At 41.6% G+C, this 21,475-nt stretch overlaps 2 protein-coding genes across 4 annotated transcripts in view; one reads left to right on the top strand and one right to left on the bottom strand.

Annotated features, from left to right (window-relative positions):
• MED12L (mediator complex subunit 12L) overlaps positions 1-21,475 on the top strand; it is a 625,134-nt gene that overhangs the window by 135,694 nt on the left and 467,965 nt on the right. The window lies entirely within an intron of this gene.
• MINDY4B (MINDY family member 4B) overlaps positions 6,810-21,475 on the bottom strand; it is a 29,276-nt gene continuing 14,610 nt past the window's right edge. Inside the window, exons 7-10 of one of the 2 annotated variants that reach the window (XM_045514455.2) lie at positions 20,052-20,124; positions 19,314-19,475; positions 9,745-9,925; positions 6,810-8,192 (exon numbers count right to left, since the gene is read on the bottom strand). In XM_045514455.2, coding sequence (XP_045370411.1) covers positions 8,050-8,192; positions 9,745-9,925; positions 19,314-19,475; positions 20,052-20,124 — 559 coding nt within the window. In that variant the 3' untranslated portion in view covers positions 6,810-8,049. Of the gene's footprint in view, positions 8,193-9,744; positions 9,926-19,313; positions 19,476-20,051; positions 20,177-21,475 lie in introns of those variants that run through there. The other variant, XR_012509003.1, reaches the window with a different exon arrangement.

Raw genomic sequence — 21,475 nt, 5'->3', positions numbered from 1 at the left:
TTTTCCTCATCCCCCAAAGAAACCTTGTACCCATTAGCAGTCACTCTCCACCCATGTTCCTTAAGTATGCTTTCCTTCTCCCTGCCCTAGGCAGCCACTAATCTACTTTCTGCTTCTATTGATTTGCTTCTTCTGGTCTTTTTATATAAATGGGATCATACAACATGTAGTCTTTTGTGACTAACTTCTTTTCACTTTGCATAACTTTTTGAAGTTCATCTCTGTTATAGGCAACTATGATGTACTATATATGCCACTCCTTTTCATGGCTGAATAATATTCCATTGTATGAATATATGATATTTTGTTTATCCATTTATCGGTTGATGGACCTTTGGGTTGTTTCCACTTTTCGACTATCATAAATAATGTTGATATAAATATTTGTTTGGAAGTTTTTGTGTGGACATAGGTTTTTGCTTTTCTGGGGTATATATGTAGAAGAGGAATTGCTGGATGATGTTTGTACTTTGTATTTAACATTTTGAGGAGCTACCAAACTGTTTTCCAAAGTGGTTGCACCATTTTACATTTACACCAGCAATGTAATAAGCAATCAGCAGCCTCACCAACACTTGTTTTTTAATTATAGCCATCCTAGTGGGTGAGAAGTAGTATCTCTTGTGGTGTTGCTTTGCATTTCCCTAATGGCTAATGATATTGAAGATCTTTTTGTGTGCTGGTTTAGCTGTTTGTATACATTCTTTGGAGAAATCTCTATTCAAATCACTTGCACATTTAAAGCTGGGTTGTCTTCTTATTTTTGAGTTATATGAGTTCTTTATATATTCTGGGTACAAGTCTCTTGTCAGATGCATAACTCACACATACTTTCTCCCAGTCTGTGGTTATCTTTTCTTGATGGTGTTCTTTGAAGAACAAATGTTTTTAATTTTGAGAAGTCCTACTTTTCTTTTATTGCCTGTGCTTTTGGTATTGTACCTAAGATGTCATTACCTAATACACAATCACAGATTTATTCATATGTTTTCTTCTATGAGTGTTATAGTTTTTAGCTTTCACATTTGAATCTGTGACCCATTTTGAGTTAAATTTTTTGTACGGTGTGAGATAGGGGTCCAACTTCATCTGTTGCATGTGGATATCCAGTTGTCCCACCACTATTTATTGAAAAGACTTCTTTCTCCCATTTAATTGTTTTGGCCTCTTTGTCAAAAATCAATTGACCATGAACTTTAGAGCTTACTTCTGGACTCAGCAGTTCCCTTCTATTGATTAATATGTCTATCCTCAAATGTCCTATTTCAGAAAAATATTTTTATTAACTGTAATATACATATATAAAAGAGCATAGATTTAAATGTATAATTTTAATTAATTTTTGCATGTTAGCACAGCTGTGTAGCCAGCACCCAGAAATATAACATTACTAGCACCCCTCAGTCCCCTTGTACTCCTCCTAGTTGCTGCACCCAAAGGTAACCACTCTCTGATCTTTATCACCACAGATTAGTTTTATCTGTTTTGAATTATATGTAAATGGAACCATGTAGCATGTGCCATTTCCTGTCTGGCTTCTTTCCTTCAACATTATGTTTATGAGCTCCTTCTGTATTGTTGCATGTAGCAATAGTTCATTAGTAACTAATGTGAGTTTTTGATATGGCGTTAGGAAATATGACAGTGCTTAATGATCTTCAGAATTCAACAAACCAATATTTTCCAAATGACTAATGCCCAGAAAAGGTGCATTAGAAGTGAAAGATACACCAATGGATTTTAGTATATCAGAGTTCAAAAAGCTCATTGATACTGTTTCACTTTCCACATTGCAACTAACCTTTAAGAAATAACTACTTGTAGAGTTTTGGTGTAGTATCAAAGAAGGATAGCCACGAAGCCATTACATTTCTCCTTTGTTTTCCAGCTAAATATCTAAATACCATATTTTCTTAATGTATTTCAGCCTAAAAGCATATCACAACAGATTGAAATCAGAGGAAGATATGAGAGTATAGCCATCTCATATTAAATTGGCCATTAAACACACTTACAGAAATATAAAATAATGCCACTGCTTTCACTAATTTTTTTCCTTTGGAAAATATAGTTGTTTTTCATAAAATATTTTAGGTGAACATGTAATAGGTTAATTATTGCTATTTTAAATGAATGAATAAATATTTAAAATTTCAGCTTTAATTTCTAACAGGATAAATATTAATAGAACAACCCAGGTAAAAGCTCTTTGGGGTCACTGATAACTTTTTGGAGCATAAAGGGGTCCTGAGACCAAGAAGTTTGAGAACCATTGGTCTAGTGGGTAGTTAGGCATTTAACACATAAGCATACAAATAAGTATGTAATTATAAACCACCATGGTGGGAGATGTATAAGAGAACAGGTGCTAAGAGAGACAAACCAGGGAGTCATATTAGATGGGCCATGGTGTCAGAGAAGGCTTCTCTGATCTGAAGAATGAGACGGGATGAAGGGTATTGCGGGTTGAAGGAACAGCATGTGCAAAGGCTCTCAAGTGGGGATGAGCTTGGCTTAGGTGGGGCATGGTGATGAAGAGCGTGGTATGAGGTAAATCAGGAGCTAAATCCCACAGACTCTTGGAGATCATGTTAAGATTTTGGCATTTTGTTCTAAGTACATAAAAATGACATTTCTATAATATGATCAGATTCAGAATTTTAAAAGATAACTGTTGTGTTGAAAAAGAATTAGAAGGGAACGAGAGAGGAGGTGAGGGGGAGCACTTGGGCAGCTATTTTAATAGTCCAGCTGAGAAATAATGGTGTTTGTACCAGGACGGTGGTGGTACAAATGGAGCTATTTTAGAGCTAACATTTATAGTTCTTGCTGCCCCCCCCCCCACTGGAGTGGAAGGGAGAGGAAGGCTTCTAGTTTAGAGCAATACTACCCATCAAGCTTAGTGACACCAATCCTAGGTATCACAAAGGTGAAATATCCATTACATCAATTTTATAATTACTTGCTATTTTTTGTGTGTGACTCAACTGACCACATTTACTTTGATAATTACTTTTGATAATGAAGTTGAAAAAGTCACTCTCATAGCACCACCTTGTGGACAGTAATGAGAAGTTTTTAATCATTGGGTTAACAACTGGGTGGGGGAGGGGAGGAAGACACACGAAGTTCTCTAGAATATTTACCAGTTACCCGCCATGCCAAGTCTTTCTTGGAAAGAGATGGGTTATGAATACATTCAACAGAATTAATTGCAGGCTATCCTGAAAATAACGGGCTGTACTTATTCAAACGATTCCTTCTGGTTGAGTTTTGACGTAGAGTCATTGACTGAAAATATCTTTTGTTTAGATACCATTTGACAGCCACCTGCTATATCTCTGGCTGCTTCTTCTCTGCGTCCTTTCCAGGGTTATAGTACCTTAGTTGACCACTAATGATGGATGGAAGTCCTTGGGGCTCAAATTTGGGCCCAGCTCTCTTACTTCATACTCTCCTCAGGCAAATTTATTTCTGACCATCATGTTACCATCAGTGCCTCCCAAATGGATTTATGTGGTCCAAGCCTCTCTGAGTTTCAGATTCTCATTTCTAATCCACTAGTATACCTCTCCATGTGGAAGTTTCACATCCAAGACAGAGTTTGGAGCATCATCCCCTCCAAACCTGCTGTTCTTTAGGGTTTTTAAATTTAATGAAGGCACAAACTTTCATCTAACTTTCAAACTAGAAATTTACAAGTCATTCCTGGTACCTCTTCCCTCATCTCCCACCCCCAGCAATCAATCTCTTGGCCTTGTCTACTTTCCCTACCGAGTAATATCTCCCAAGTGGCCCACTTCAGTTTACCTTTATTGCCACTGCTCTGTTCTGGTCATCTTTGTCTTGATCCCTGCTATAGCCTTCTAACTAGTCTCTGTGTCCACCTGGGCTCTCTGCAATCCATTCTCCACACTGAGGCATTATCTCAAAGTGCAGACCCTCCCCAGCCACTTATAACCTTCCAAGGTAGCCCATGCCCCCTAGTCCACAGCTCCTTGTGGTGGGTCCTTACCAGCCCCTCCAGCTGCTTCTCAGCAGCTCCCCACCGGCGCTCTGCACCAGAGCCCCGCAGGTTCTCTCCTCCTCAAGCGCATTCACCACATCACGTCCCTCCGCTCCCCTCCTACTTAGGTCCACTCAGTCTATCTACCTCAGCCTAACCATCTATTCCTTAGAGAGGCCTTTTCTTGAACTTCCAGGCCTTTAATTTAAGTTGTTACACATGAGAAATCCCTTCTGTCTGAACACTCATCTCAGTTTTCAAGTTTATATTCATTAAAGTGATTTTTTGATGAATACCTTTGCCTTGGAAGAGCTCCAAGAGAGAAGAGGGGCTGTGGCTCATTTCGCTCACTTTCTCCAGCACCCAGCCGAGTGCCTGGCACATAGGAGGTGTTTAGAAAGTTCCCTGAATGAATGAGTGAACAGTTGTGTCTCAAAAGCCCTGAGACAGCAATTACAACAGTCATCAGTCCAGGTGTGACTGAAAGTTGTGTTACGAAGGCAAGTTTGTGTGCCCACGGCACCATGAGGCCAAAACAAACTGAAACATCGAAGTATGGAGCAGAGAAAGGTTGATTGCAGGGCCAAGCAAGGAGGATGGGGTGGCTCATGCCCAAGAAAACTCTGAACTCCCCGAAGGGTTTCAGCAAAGCTGAAATACTATTATCTGGGTACTTCAGAGAGGAGCTGCAGCAGGAGACATGGGGGAGGGGGTCTGACCTTGGAAGGCCCCACAGGTCCTGCTCGGTTACAGTTGCGTGTAACCTAGAGATACCAGGTCGAGCCAGGAAACCCTGGCCTGGGTCTTATGACATTGGTGAGCATATTCTTGACAAGGCGATATACACATATTTGCTAAGAACAAACAATAATGTTGAAGGACTTCCCAAAAGTATTTGCCATCTTCTCAGAGGCATGGTCCCACTAAAGGCACAGTCAGCTTAGGTAGCTCTTCAGAAAAATTACCTCTGTCTTCAAGGAAGTAGCTTTCTCCTGCTTTATGTTTCAAAAGCTGACAGGACAATTAAAGTCATTTATCTCAAAACAAAGAAAGTTCAAAGGTGAACTGATGGTCCTAGGAGGACCTAGAGAAAATTTCTAGCTAATTTAAAATAACACGTTTCTTCCTTACCCCCCGCCAAAAATCAAATATTATTGGGTGCCCTGTTTATAAGATGAAATGAAAACTCATTTTCACTGAACATATGCCATACAAAGTGATTAATACCTTTATATTTCAAAATTATTATACATCTCTATATAAAACATGTTCTGAATCTTTCTTCTATTATTTCTACTTATTAATAGATTTGTTCTCGGAATAAGCAAAATAACATACATTACAAGTAAATAGTAAACATTCAAAAGAAAAGCAGGGTAGAGATAGAAAATAGATTCAGAAATGAGGCCAATTAAAAAATGCCTTTTGTGAGGACTCACACACTGCCAGGCAGGCAGCCACACAACTGTGGTTGTCTACACAGCAGTCATCCTGCCCTTCTTCCTTCTACAGAGCCCCAGTTTTGTGCTGCTATCAAGTGTCCTATGCTCAGTTCATCAGGAGGATGAACCGTAGTTGATCTAAGAGAGTCATGGACTCCTGGCTGAACCATTCTTGTTGGAAAGAATGTCCTTACTGTGTGCAACACATGTGGTGAGATCGCTTATTTGTGATTGTGAGCTTTCTCACCAGTGCTGTTGCTGTGGTTCTCATTAGGCTGTAAGCTTCCCAGCAGTCCACACCAAAAGGGAGATTTAGTTAGAAATAAGTCAGTGTCCATAAAACAAAAGCAGGCCTGCACCTCAGGAAAAGCCCAATATTGCTAAGACTAAGACCAAGTATGAAGAGGGTCTGCAGGGATCCACTTGTTGGTCCGATGTATTTAAAATCCTGAATAAAGGCATCAGTGATAAGGATGCCGTAATCATCCATCCAAGCCAAACTGGCTTTCTCTGTTGACATAATTTATTATTCACCTTGAAGTTTCATTTTCTACATGCTCCTTAAGTTAAAACATTATTCTTTGAGCCAAATGAAAATGCATTTAACAAACTAATTTGGACAACGGGTGCAGAAAAGTTGTTCTTTGCAAACTAACCTTTGGCTTGTGAGTACAAATCCCTAAGTCTATGAGTCGGCAAACCAGTGGGGTGGGTAGGAAAAAGGTCTAGATGGTTCTCCTGTGCTTCTATTAGAAAGAATATGTATCTTACTCTGGTATTTCTTCAAGAAAAGTGTAAGCATTCAGCAGGACAGGAAAAGATCATATTCTGGAAAGAATTATTTTCCCCTTTGAACAACGACATAAGAAGAGATTTTATTTTTATATACAATTTTATTTTGTCTAGGAATCAGACTTCTTTCTCAGTGTGTCTGTTTGTCCATCTGTGTATTTATATCCAGCTTGTAAAGAAACAAAGCAAACATAGCACTGATAGAAAGAATGTCTCCTGTGTTCTCTCCCTGATGGCTTGAACCCACAGCCAACTGCAATAGCTGGCCTACCAGGAATAGCCACCCACCTCCCCCCACTTCAAGCCTGTTTTCTATTTTAATGACAAGAACTTGCTAATGTGGGCACTTGAAATGTAACCTTGGAAAGGAGTGCTCTTCATACCAGGAAATCTTTGAGAAGGCTTGAGTTCCTGCCATAACTGAAAATCTGATGATGTATTACCTATGACTTCATCCCCAAATGAAAGCTAGCTCCCTGCTTCCATAATCCTCGGGGGGAATTACACCAAGAAGAGACAACTTTGGAAATAACATGAAGGAGAGACTTCAGTTTCTCTCTCTCTTTTTTTTTTTCTTTTTATTGAGTTATAGTCAGTTTACAATGTTGTGTCAATTTCTGGTGTACAGCACAATTTTTCAATCATACATGAATATACATATATTCATTTTTATATTCTTTTTCACCATGAGCTACTATAAGATCTTGAATATATTTCACTGTGCTATACAGTATAAACTTCTTTATCTATTCTGTATATACCTGTCAGTATCTACAAGTCTCGAACTCCCAGTCTGTCCCTTCCCACCCTTGCTCCTGCCCAGGCAACCACAAGTTTGTAGTCTATGTCTATGAGTCTGTTTCTGTTTTATATTTAAATTCATTTGTCTTCTTCTTTTTTTTAGATTCCACATATGAGTGATACATGATATTTTTCTGTTTCTGGCTTACTTCACTTAGAATGATGACCTTCAGGTCCACCCATCTTGTTGTAAATGGCATTGTTTTTATGGCTGAGTAGTATTCCATTGTATAAATATACCACAACTTCTTTATCCAGTCATTTGTTGATGGACATTTAGGTTGCTTCGTGTCTTGGCTATTGTAAACACTGCTGCTATGAACATTGGGGTGCAGGTCTTTTTGAATTAGGGTTCCTTCTGGATATATGCCCAGGAGTGGGATTGCTGGGTCATATGGTAAGTTTATTTTTACTCTTTTGAGGAATCTCCATACTGTTTTCCACAATGGCTGCACCAAACTGCATTCCCACCAACAGTGTAGGAGGGTTCCCTTTTCTCCACAGCCTCTCCAGCATTTGCCATTTGTGGACTTTTGAGTGATGACCATTCAGTTTCTCTTTTGAATGCAGTGAAGGAACCAATCTATGTGAATGTAGAGGAGATACCTTCCAGACCCTGCTGTAAGTGGCCTGTGTTCTTCCTACAACACTGGTAGCAACTGCAGAGAGTTAATAGAGACAAAAGGAAGACAAAATTGCTCATGGAGGACTTTTGGCCAGGGGAGGGGGAGGACTTATGCATATGGAATGTGGACCTGAAATGGTCTTTCCCCAAATTGAGCTTGCTTGCTTGCTTGCTTGCTTGCTTGCTTTTTCTTGCTTTTTCTTTCTCTCTTTCTTTCTCTCTTTCTCTTTCTTTATTTCTTTATTTATTTTTAATGGAAGTACTGGGGATTGAGCCCAGGCCCTCATGCATGCTAAGCACAGCTCTATCTGACTCCCCAAATTGGGCTTTGTATCCCAGCAGTGCTGTCAGTTCAGGCTTCATTGCACATCTTGGCTTTCTTTTTAGAAAAAGGGCACACTTCCATTCCAGTTGATGGTGGCCTCTCTCCACTTGGTTCTGATGACCATCTCCACTGGAGAAAACCTTCTTCCTGGTCTGTGTTCATCTTCATGTTGGACCCTTTCCCAGTGATGGGAGTGAGTATCTGAGGGAGGAACAGCCAGCATTCAAACCCCAGCCTGTGTACACGATTTCAGAGGAAGTGAGGAAGGAAGGGAAAAAGTATGGGTGTGCAGGTATTGGGCTCAGCAAGCTGTGTTCCTAGAACTGGTTAAGTGGAGGGGGATTCCAGCGGCTGGTGTGTAGACATGCCTCCCACACAACGCATCCATAGCACCCTGGGTTGCTGTGGATTTTGAAACCCGAATATTGATGTCACGTAATGGCATGGCCCAGTGTCATGATGTGACACAGAGAACTAGGGGGGTGTAGGTCACCGGATGTTGTCAGGGAAAACAAGAAAAGGGAGGGCTTACCACCTCATAATGCTTCTAAGAGTACCTTTGCATTTTGGGGTAAAGGGCAAAATATTCTAATGAGGTAGTCACGAACTGGGTTCAAGGCCCAGGTTTGTCTCAAATGACATTTGAGAAGGTACTTAACATCGCTCAGCCTCATTTATTCAATTAGGAATCATGTTTTGGCCACTTCCTCTATGTTTCCTCAATGTTTTGGCCAGTTTCCTCTATGGAAAACAGATATCATGGTATCTACCTCATATGACTGTTGGGAGAATTTAATGGGATAATATATGTAAGGCTTTCAACACAGTGCCCGGAAGAGAATGCTTGTGAGGCCTGTGAGCCAATAAAAAAAAAACAAAAACAAAAACGATGCTTTCCTCGAAGAAGAGACTAAAGTGGAAACAATAATATATTTTAAGAAACATTGTTAGTGTTCCACTAAATGAAATGGGTTTGTGTGTGTGTGTGTATTTCTCATAACTGAAGAAAAATAATTGGGAGCTGCCCAGATAAAACAGTCACTAAGATACTTCTCCAAGTTTAGTTGTAATAATGAAAAGTTGCCTAACGCCAGGCCTGTGATGCTAAATGCAAAGAGTTGGACATTAAATCAACAGGGTTCCATCCATGGTGCCAAGGTACCAGATACAGACTCTCAGTCTCATCACATTTATTCCCTTGTCCAAAGGGCTACTATTAAAAGACATCTTAAGGTTAGTCTTTTTGCCTCATGTGTTTAAAAAACATGGTTGTAATTGAAATGAAATGATTCGTGAGGTCACCTGCTTCTCCCCTTGGACTGGAACCTCAGAGGTTTGCTGGGGCTGTGCCTTAGTTACAATTGCTTTCCTAAGGTCTCCTCTAAAGATAAATAAATAAACCTAATTGCCTATCCCCACCAAAAAGAAAAAAGAGAGAGAGAGAGAGAAGACTCTGGAGAAGACTTTTTTGGAAATTTGACTCCACCTTTTGATTTTTCCTCTTACCTAAAAGCTGTTGGTTCCCCTGTGCTACTTCGAGATCCCCTGCTCTTATTTAAAGGAGGCTTAGAATTCCCAGGTTACAATGCTTAGGTTTAGGTCCATGGGATTCATGCATAGGTGTCATTTCAGAAATCAAGCCTCCACATTTTCCCGCAGAGCTAGCGTGAATAGCCACGCAGCTGTGAAACGTGGCGGCCGCGCCTCTTCAAGCACATTAAAGCACAGGGCACATGGAGTCTGGGCTGCTCACCTATTGTAAGATGCACAGGCTTGTTCTGCGAGGGCTGGCCACTGTAAAAGTACAAATGAAAGAGACGCTCCATCTTCCAGTCTGATAAGAGCTGCCTGTTTGTGCTAAAAAGGATGCTGTAATTTCCGTTGGTGTTACACAGCCAAATAGGTAACCTGGGAGTCTTCAGCCTGCTGCCTACCTGCAAGGGGAGAGGGGAACGCAGGTGCAAATATAGATCTTGCCACATGGTGACAGATGCTGATACATCGTCAGGATCAAAAAGCAGCTCTGAGGCTCGGGTTGCACTTGTAACTGGGCAGGGCACTGTGTGTGGAGGCAGACTGGAAGGAAGCCTTCCTCATGGATGAATTTGCATTGATGAGTGGTCTGGTGTGGTGGTGATGCTGCAGGCTTTCTCTTAATGGGTTTTATTCGAAAAGATTTTGAGGGTGGGCTCATGAAGGAGGTGGAACCATCTCAGTTTGGTTTTGAAGTGAGGTGGAGAATAAATAGTTAAACTGAAATAGATGCATAAGGGTGGAATAGGAGAACTTCAATTAGTCTCTATTGTCCCAAGATAGGACAATATTTTCATTCAGCTGGTGAGACTTTTGGCAACACTGACCATTTAGAATATAGGAAAAAGAATATTTAGAATTGGTGATAGAGAATATTTTGAATATAGACAAAAAGCTGGGAAATGAGGGAAACATGCACACACACACACACACTCACACTCACAGATACACACATATCTGCGCGTCAACATGTAGATCAACTGTGAAGATATTCTTAGAGCTGATTAAGCTGGTTTACTATTACATCTAACATTAAGTTCACTGTTTTAATCAGCCCATTATCTGGTTTTTCCTAGCTGTGAATTAGATTCACAAAAACACCACTCTGGGAGGCCCCAGAGTAAAGGGTTTGGCACACTTCAGTAGCCCCTGAGAATATCACAATATTATAGTGTATTTTTATTAATGATGTCTCCCATTTTGTTTAAAGAGGCAGGGAACACACTTTTTAAAAATGCCATTGAATGACTGTCGTCATTCCCACGAGATGCCCGGGAGGGCTCTTGGACCCTCGGTTCTAGTGGGTCTTTCCATAATGCAAGGATCCAAGTCTGTTTCTTTTCTTCTCAGTCCTCAGAGTTGTACTGTGTGTTCAGGACCAAATTCTGTTTTATGGAAAATCCGGCTTTGGAAAATGACCACATGTTTTGTAAACCCAAGTATTAAAGGCTAATAACTTGACATTTTGATTTCTCAATAGTTCTATTCAAAACTCTTCCTTTTTTCTAGAGCTTAAGTTCTTCAGTTGTGGGTGAGTGGGTGAATCAGCGGTGCTTTTGTCTTTAAGCTTTTTTGCTTTAGCCCCCAGAGAAAAATTATATGACTGTGTTTAAAAGAAACGACCTCAGTTTTAGTTGATGTTTAAAAGTGGGGTGCAAGCTCAGCACCCCAATCTGGATATGCTCATAGTGGGCCCAGGGTTTGCTCAGCTGCTCACACTAGCACTGGCCCCTCCGGGCTGAGGATAACGTAGCCTCTGACACACCACATATGGGGCAAGTTGGCCACTGGCTACATCGGAAGTAAAACACAGAGGGTGTGCTTGAAGCAGCCCCGTGTGTTTTCATTCCAGAATCCGCCCCCAAATTCCAAAGAACATTGTGGCTATTCATTAGGTATAAAATAAGCTCTTTCTTTCTTAGGCCTTCTCGTGATGGTACCTTTTGTCCTAAGGTTATGTGTAATCAAAATATGATCTGCATGACTTGGAATTATTAAAGTTGGAAAATATGGATAAACTAATTGGGAAACTGAGGGCTGTTTGTAATAAATGTCACTCCATTTGAACTTCAGATGGATGTTCTGGCTGGTTTTATACCAATGAAAATTCCTGTAAATTATGTGTGGGTGGATGTAATCGCTTAGAGACATGTATGATATTGTTTCACAGAATCTTTGTAACGTAGGCAAAATTCATCTGGCACGCAGATACATACTCTGCAAGGGGCTGACACCACACTGTTGTGACTTTGTGCAACCATGCAACAGCTTTCTTTCCTGAACCTCAAAGCTGCTCGCGCTTGTGATTTTATGCGAGTAGGAGGAAAACGAAGTAGTCACAACTATAACAATCTCCAGCACCCAAAGTGCATCCAGAGACCCCACACTGAGCAGGCAGCGCCTCACCTGCCTCGAGAGATTCTGATCGACAGGAAAACGTTGAGCGTGACTGTCCTGGCACTTTGGGTTTTAACTCTATGAGGCAAGCCTTTAGATTCCAGCTGAGAACACACCTGGTTTAAAGTGAGTCCTGCAAAACCACAACCCAACACCTCCCAACTGAACCTGGCCTAATATTCCGCCCCCTTCTTTCCTCAGCACACCACGTGATCTGTTTGCCTGGAATGTTCAGTTAAGAATTTGTATTGCTTTTTGGGCAGACACAATTTATCAGCTAACCTCCCCCCAAAGAGGATTCTAAATATGTTTTATTGGTGAGATTCCACCAATGCAGAATTTGTTCATGTTGCCTCCTGTTGCCATGGTAAAAAGGAAATTAAATTGTGATCCAGTGGTGCTATAAATAAAATACCTTTCTCCTTAAATTCACTCATTGTGTAATAAGCCCAGTAGGTTCAGTTTCACGTGCAACAGTCAAGCCTTCCAGAACATGTATCATTTAAGGTAAAATTATGAAGCTAGGTAGAATGATGGACACATTCTAAACACTGACTAGAGGGCGAGGATGGAGTCCATGTCATTCTTTCTTCTGCCCTCTAGAACAATGGCGCTTAGAGTGTGCCTTTGCATAATGAGCTTGATGTTGACTCCCAAGGCCCCCATCAGGTGATCTGAGAAAGGTGTTGGAAACGTTGTGCTTTCTTTGCAGATTCCTGGTGACGGTTCGCGTGCCTAATTGTCAGTGGTCTGGCTCGCGTCTCTGTCACCTGGAACACGACTTGAGTTGATGTAACTTCTCTCAGCGAGTTTGCAGGGATGTTGTCGAGTTTACAGGGATGTTGTCGTGTTTGCCAGGCACCACCTCAGCGACTCAGTGGTAGAATCCAGTGGATGGAGCTTCATCTGGTACTTTTAGGGTTGGATTTCTTCCTGCCAGTCTCTTTAAAGGGAAAATGTAAAGAGGGAAGAGGGTACAACTCGGATGGTGGTGTGCTCTGCCAAGGCTGCTGGGGGAATAATTCCAGCAAGACCTAAATGGCTTCAGTCCCTTCTAAACATCAGAGTTGATTTTTCTTCTCGGCGGCAGGTGCGAAGATAATGTGAACCTCCTAAGGCTTTCCAGATGGTGTTAGACTCAAACTGCTTTATGTTCTCACTTAGGTATTGGAAACTCACACTCAAACCTGTACCTTCAAATAGAAAAGTGACGGGAGGCTTCAAAACAGTGCCTCATCTTGCGGGGAGCTGGCTGTGTTCTGCAGGAACCGTCAGTCTGGTGGGCTCTGGGGGGCTTGTCATGTCATCTAATGAGAGCTCCCTTTTCTTTTTTTTTAATCTCACCCACTGGGCTGTGACATTGGGACTGAAAGACGCATGTTTTTGCAATCTCTGCAATTTTATCGTAGAGTAAGAAGAGATTCACTTTGGGAAGACAGATGCAGTGTTGCAGGATGGGTTTCACTTCCACAGCAGAATCTGACTGTTAGGTAGCACGCTGGTTTTCTTTTGACTCAGAAACCTTTCTTAGATTAGGTTTCTATTACCAGCACATCCGTATAATCTTCCGATTTACGGCACCCACCCAGGCGGGAGTCCCTAAATACCCATAAAATGCTATTTGGTTTATTCATGGATCCCATACAGAGTCACCATGCCTCGGGGCAGAAAGGAGAGGCAGTGACTTTGGGGTCCTTGATCCAGTGATACTTAGTGTGCTGTCCTAGAACCACATCTGGTTCTTTCTCGAGCAAACTGCTTCTCTGTAAGATGTTTTGTGATAAAATATGGTAAAACATTAGACATATTAGTCGGATGGGGCTCCTGGTTAGCACGTCTCTGAGCGCCGCTGGGTCCATCCTCCGAGCACATGTGTGGCAGACATGTCTGCCGAACCAGCAGACGAAGGGTGCTGTGTGTCACAGTCACAGTCAGTTCAAACTCACCACTGTTTTAAGCTCGAAGTCAGTGGATAAAGTTCTAGATGTTGAGCACCACTGTCACGCGTTATAAAACCTAGCCATGATTTTACCACCATCGGACTATTGCAGTCCAATATCAGTGTACCTATAATAGATGTTATAGATTATATTATACAAACCTACGTCTCTGTAAAGACATAGATGTGACAGATTACAAAATGCTTATGCTAGAGTATAATTCCAAGAACTGGCATTTTGTATTTACCACTTTATCAGAAAAGAAGCAAAGATGATACTGACAGGCATCTCGGCACAGTGGGCGGGCAGAAGGTGGCCTTTGAATCTAGATGGATCTGGGGTCGTAACCCTGGCTCTGACGCTTACTTAGCTGGTGGCCTACGGCCACTTCCTACACCTCTCTCAGTCTGGACTTCCTCATCTCTAAAGTGAGTGACCAAACAGCAGACCCTGCACTGAACTAACATTGGTTATAACCTTAAGTGGACGTGAGGATTGAATGAAGTAAGATATCGTTGCAAGTTGCTCAGAGAGAGCCCAGCATATTGGATGTGCTCTACACAAGTGGCTGTTAGTGCTGTAATAACTAAATGAGCTTCATATATACCTTCTTTAATTGTCATCTTCAGGGATGGTGAAAAATGGAAAATTCTTACATATATAAAATCATTATCTATATAAAGTTATTTTAATAGTAATTGATGAGTTATGGATTGCTTTTATCCCAGCATAATGAGCTGCTAGAGAAAGAATAAAAAAGCACCTTCACATAAAATAAACTTTAGATGTCCACATGTAGACACCTGACATAGTCATATATCTCAGCAGTTCAAGTACAAAAGCGACCTGCCAGCCTTTATTTGCTCTTTAATACATTTGTTCTGAAACCAAACTTCAAGTGCATGTCAGAGACAACATAATAAACATCCTGGGTTTCAAGCCATTAGTGTACAATTTCAGGCAATTTTCACCGAGGGCAGGATTCATAGGCGTCTCCCTGGGGAGAGAACACTGACTCTAAGGAGGAAGGATGAAAAGCCACATTAGTCACTTTTCGAAAAGATGGGAGCTTTGTAGATTTGATTTCTATGTAGATTTTAAAGCTAACCCCGGCGGTCGCCGTCCTTTGCCCTACTTCCAATTTGTGAGCAGGCGTTTGGATGGTGGTCCTGGGGTCGGGAACATTTTGCCCTCTCCCCAGCAGGAAAGCTCTTAGTTTTTATCTTTGGCCTTGACCTTCTTGACTGACTTTAAGGTCTCAACAAACATGGACTTTATTATTGGAGGATATTTTAGGCTCTGCAGGTAATTTTCTTTAGAGCATGATTTAGTAGCACTGTGGGTCTGAGCAGACTTGTGTCGAAAGAAATGCGATCCAGGGAAAATGTAGCACTGGATGACTGTGAATTCTTGACTCTTTGAGGCTTGCTCTCTCTCTCTCTCTCAAGCTCTCTCTCTTGTGGGGGGCATAGCCTTTGATACAGTCCCTTTCCTCAGAGCAACTTAGGAGCTATTTAGCTGTTTAATTTTAATTTAAGATAAGGTTTGAAACTGTCCCTAAAGCCTTGCAAATGTTACAAAGGAATAAAAAACTTTCAACCTTCCTTATACTGGTTGAAAGAAGATATTCTTTCTTGTAATTTCAGTTGAAATAGCTAGTTTTCCAATTCTATGCACCATGGATTTAATCAGTGAAGACTAACAAGATTTTTTTTCCTCTTCCTTTAGAGTGATGGTTCAGTCGGGCATTTTGTCCCCCAGGGGACATCTGGCAATGTCTGGAGACATTTTGGGTTGTCACACTGGGGGGCAGTGTTACTGACATTTAATGGGTAGAGGCCAGGATGCTGCTAAACATCACACAATGCACAGGACAGCCCCACCACAAAGAGTTATCAAGTCCAGAATGTCAGTCATGCTGAGGTTTGTCAGCCCTGCTCTAGAACAGAGGTATCTAACCCTGGATGCACGTTAGAATCACCTGAGGGCTTTACGAAATTCTCAGGCCCAGGTGCTCTCTAGGTCACTGTGTAGGACCAGCTGTACAATTGGTGGGGCCTGATGCAAGATGAGAAAGTAGGGGCCCTTGTCTAAAAAGTGTTAAGAATTTTAAGGCAGTAACAGCAGAGCATTAAATCAATGCAGAGCCTTCTAAGTGTGGGGCTGTGTGTGATGACACAGGTCCTACACACATGCCACTGATGCTGTTCTGGAGGAGGATCTGGACACTGATAGTTTTAGAAGCTCTCCAAGTGGACCAAAGACTAACAGACACCTCAACAAAGAAGACAGAGAGATGGCAAATAAGCATCTGCAAAGATCTTCCACATCATATGTCATTCTATTATCAAGCAATGCAAATTAAAACAACGAGATACAACTACACACCTCTGAGAATGGCAGAAATCCAGAACACTGACAACACCAAATGCGGGCAAGGATGTGGAGCAACAGGAACGCTCATCCATTGCTTGTGGGAATGGAAAATGGTACAGGCACTTCAGAAGGCAGCTTGGTAGTTTCTTGGAAAACTAAACATACCATATGATTCCAACTGTATGACATTCTGGAAAGGGCAAAAACTATGGCGATAGTAAAAAAAAAATCAATGGTTTCTGGGGTTGCAGGGGATGGAGGGTGGAATAGGTGGAGCACAGAGGATTTTTAGGGCAGCAAAACTACTCTGCATGATGCTGGAATGGTAGATACATGTCATTATACGTTTGTCCAAACCCCTAGAATATAAACACCAAGAATGAACCTACGGACTTTGGGTGATAATGATATGTCAATGTAGGTTTAGCAGTTGTAACAAATGCACACTCTGGTTGGGGATAATGGGGAGGCTGTGCATGTGTAGGGATGGAGGATATATGGAAATCTTGGTACTTTCCACTCAGTTTTTCTGTGAGCCTCAAACTGCTCTAAAAAGTAAAGTCAATGAAAAGAACAAAACTCTCCAGGTGATTTCAATGTGCAGCCACTGGCAAGATCACTATGCTTCAGCTTTATTGTCCATATCCTTCCTACAGCTATCAGTGTGTGTGTATGTGTTGACCCACCTATAATGCTATCTTTGTATCGGACACAGAGTCTCACAGTCAGTGGATGCTGAATGAAACATCTACTGTAATTCCTCATCATCTATTATAAAGCCCCATACATGTAGAGGTCATTCTGGCTTTCCAGTGAGCTTCAGCATTGATGATTTTGTTTGCGCTTCCCATCTGTCACTTGTTAGGACTGGCAAGGGCGAGCATTAGGGTATTAGTCTGTGAATGAGGAAGCAGTCTTAGGGAGTGTAAGTGACTGGCCCAAGCCACACTCCTGTGAGTAACAGGGCGAGGCCTCTAACCAAGTCTCCTGGTTTCTAGGACAGGGCTGTTGCCCACGTGCTACAGGAAATTCTTCACTTTTACAACAGGTTTTTAAAGTATGGTGCACGTGCCCCTGGGTGACGTGTGGCATGAAAGTCAGTGGCCCAAGGGAGGAACCTCAAAAAAAACATGTTTACTTATTTACTTAAATATGTATTAGAAATAGCATGTCAAGCCCATGGCTTATATTGCTGCTGATGAAATGGTTGGATTCAAATTTTAAAAGCGAGTTAATTTAAAGAAAAATAGATCCAGCAAATAATAGTGGATGTTCTGCAGAGATATGACAAAGCTTGTGAATTACCTACCCAAATGATGCAAATATGAGAAACTCTGCTTTAAATCTTTGTGGTTTATGATGACGATATAGTGAAATAATATTGTGAAAGAGCTTTGAAATAATAGACAAAGCACTAAAATTATTGTTATGGTTTTTGCATCCTTACTCCTTGAAACTTGCCCCTAGGGTATCCTACCAGACTGAGTCTTGGCATATTACTGGGCTCTGATACAGAGTGCTTGACGGTGGACCTCAAGTGACCATGCATGATTAAAAGAAAAGAAAACATGTAAAATGAAATCTACAAGCCCCCTATTTCCAGCTTAGTTTTCCTTGTCATTATATAGATTAAATTCTAAGATGAATTTCCAAATTATCTACAGCATGTGATTAGGAACTTTATAATAATAACAAATCTATTCTCTGTTTAGGACGTATTCAAAGTACAGTCTTCCACATTCATACAGTGGCATTCTTTGCATCCATTAAGTATGACAGACATCTATTCACTGAATATAAGGATGTTTGTGTTAAATGAGAAAAGCAGGGTTCAGAAGAGTAGAATTGAATATATTTATATGAGAAACAGAAAGAGAAGGAACCATTTCTGAGAGGATTGAGCCTGAGTGACGGGATTGGTTCATTTCTTTTACTTTTAGCTTGTCCGTCACTTCTCATTTTTCTATGATGGACCTAGATTTCAAACTCAAGGAATACTGAACAAACTTTAAAAACACACTTGTACACAGAATTTACTAATTCTGTGATAGTCAGAGACTACTTTCCTGATGCCATCAGACACCTGACTTGTGTGTTGTGAGGTGCTGATTTCATGAATAGCACGTTGTAGCTGGAGCCAACAGTAGGAGGAAAGACAGATGAAGCTATGGATATAAAAGGACCTTATAAAGTATGAAGCCCTGGACGTATGAAAGGGATTTTGAACCAGAACCGGGAGAGTGGAGGACAGGACAGGCTCTGAGCAGCGGGGCCTCACTTGGCAGCTGGTGGATGTGAGCCGGGGGAGGTTCTGTCATCATCATACTGAAGTCCATCCTGGCTAGTTTCAGGGCTGCTCCAGAGAAGCGGAGCTTTTCACTGAACCTGTCTTGCCTTCCCTGGGTTTTAGGATGAAACTTCTGTGCAAATATCACAGAAGCATCTTTGATTTGTGGTATGGGTGGGTGGACTTGCTTCCTCATTCTCTCTCTTGCCTGTTTTTTGCAGAACCATATCTTACTTAAGCCTCTGGTTGTGCTTTTCAACAGCACAGTCTACTGCTTGGTTGTCAGAGGCTGTAAATCCCCTGAGCGAAAAAGCTTTTTGAGAGACATTTCATAAGCATTTCATAAGTGAGCCCCCTTTTTTTCAGTGATATTTTTCAAGCTTTGAACAATAGAATCTATGCATTCACATTTGCATATATAAAGGATTGGGAAGCTGCCCATCAGCTGCTGATTTCTGATGAGGGGGGTGCCAGGGGACTTTCCTTTATTTGTGTATTTCAAGTTTTTTTTTTTAAAAGAAATTATTTGCATATGACTTGGATTACCTATACTCTATACACAGAAAAGTATATAAAGTAAAATATGAAGCAAATTGACTTGAATATTTTCATTTAGACCCTGAAAAATCTCTGTGTGTGTGTGTGTGTATGTGTGGTGGGTGGGAGGCCTGCAGGAACGTAGTAAAGGAAAAAGTCTGCTCACATTTGGATTGCCTTAATATAGAGGCTTCACAAAATGCTAATGTATTGACACACCGGCGGTGTGGCTAAGAACTGGAACACACTCACCTGTGAAAGTCTGTCATCCTCTGAGGTGTCCTTACCCCACTGCAGATAGCCGATGTCACTGCGGGTCAGGACGCCGTGTAACATTTCCTGAGACTCTCCTTTCTGACAGCCGTTAAAGACGTGTGGACTTGCTCTCCCAGTTAAAATCATGTTCAAAGTTGCCTAGGTGACATATTTTACAAATATTTACATTTCAGGTAGCATTGACATAAGGATTTAATTTCTCTTTGCTTTTAATTATCATAAAACTACCATTTTTACTGGAAAGAATGCAATCACACAGTGTATAACTCTGGAAAACCATGTCATAAATGTTTGGTAGAGTTGAAAGAGGAGTTTATTGATTCTTTTCTTGAGCCATGCCTCGTAACTCCCCATGTGCCCTTCCTCCCTTGGTATTTCTTTTAAACTTTGGTTTCCATGGTTGTGATTTAAGATGCATGGAGCTAAGATGTTTTTACGGCACTTTTCTTTCAGTTATTAGGGATTCCTGGTGGGTCTTGCCAAGATACTTGCTAATGTTTCTAGAATCTCAGGGATGTCGGGCTCTCAGAGCCCTTACTAGAAAGGGCTGTAATGGAAACTGGAAAGCAGAATCTGGTAACAAACTCAGGGGCATCTTCTTAGTCTTTCAAAGGTAATTTGATCATTCTTCACTTGTGGAGAGAATATGCTTAATTAAAAAAAAAAAAGCCTAATACAAATTCTACAATCAAAAGGCAAAGTCTTCCAACCCACCTGCCCGCACAGGAAGCCTCCCGCATTTGGTTGTAGCAGCTGACTGGTGGAGACGTCTAGGTCCTTCTGAAGCCTGCAGAGCGGGAGGAGCCATCAGCACAATATCAGAAACTATGGCTTCTCCAAGAACTTGCAGCTTCTCCTTCTACTCCCACCCCGCCCCACCCCACCACACACACACAGAGAACAGCAGTAACAGGGGCTCGTCTGGTCACTGCCTTCCTGTGTGCCTGGCATGTTTCCATGTCGCTGGGAAAGCTTCTTGGACTGGGGCTGCAGATGTGATGGGAAAGCTCTAAATGCAGTTGGGGGAAGCCAGTGATAAATGGTGAGACCACACATGTTAGAATCCCTGAGTGTGGGCTGTGTGTGGATGCTGGGCTCAGTAGAGAAACTGTTGGCTCTGAGTGCCGAGGGACTCTTGGCTTAGGGTGGTGACACGTGACCACTCCGGAGAGTGCTGGCCCAAGGCAGAGTTGAACAGACTGTTCCGGGAAACACCAGCTTGGGAGTTAAGCCTCTTTCTTGGCTGCAGCCTCTATAGTTTCATTAGGGACCAGGGGTCAGGATTCTACCCAGGACAATATAATACAAAGGTGGAAAGTGGCTCCTGCTGTTACCCAGGGGGAGTACTCAGTATGTGAGCTGCATGTGTTCTTGAACGAACCTATTACAGGACTGGGAGGTCATGTACTTCTGTGAATAAGACCTAAAGATGTGGTGATATGCAAAAGAAAAGTTTCAGGAACACTGCTTCAAAGCTTGAGATTCATCCTTTCTGGGGCCCTCTGTCTCTCTCTCTCTGACTCTCAAAAGTTTTCTCTTTTTCCAGGGCCCAGAAGAAAAAATCTGCTTCTTCCAAGAAGCACTCCTTGAGTACCCTATCTGTTGGGGCCCCTTCCTTCTCTGGAATCCACTAAGATTCACTGTCTTTGCACCTCATTTGGCACATCAGGTACCACCTGGGACTTGCCAAGTCTCTCTGTATGTACCCTTGGCTTTCCCAGACTGGAACCTGCAGGAGGCCAGGGCCATGTCTTCTTTTATTTGTATTTCCCACAGTGCCAAGACAGGGCTTTGCCTATCATAGTGATAAAATAAATATTTGTGGATATATATTTTATTGTGCATAGAGATAACAAAATATTCTCATTTATGAAAATTGTACAAATAAGCTTGGTTGTTGTCCCAATATTTATAACCACAAGAAGAAGGAACCTACTACTGTGCTAAAAAAGTAGATTTAAACTCTTCTAGTGACATCCACTCTCCCATTAATACAGGCCAAACCAACTACAGGAAAGGACGCATCAACAGAAGAACATCCATTGGAAAAAAAAATTGTACTCATGTTTCCAGTAAGGCATGAAAATATTTTCCAACACAAGAGGACATTGTTTATGTGACCCCAGAGCTATAGGAAA

This window comes from Camelus bactrianus, chromosome 1 (genome assembly GCF_048773025.1).
Source record: "Camelus bactrianus isolate YW-2024 breed Bactrian camel chromosome 1, ASM4877302v1, whole genome shotgun sequence".
NCBI classification, from domain to species: Eukaryota; Metazoa; Chordata; class Mammalia; order Artiodactyla; family Camelidae; genus Camelus; species Camelus bactrianus.
This window is presented reverse-complemented; position numbering and strand designations above follow the sequence as displayed.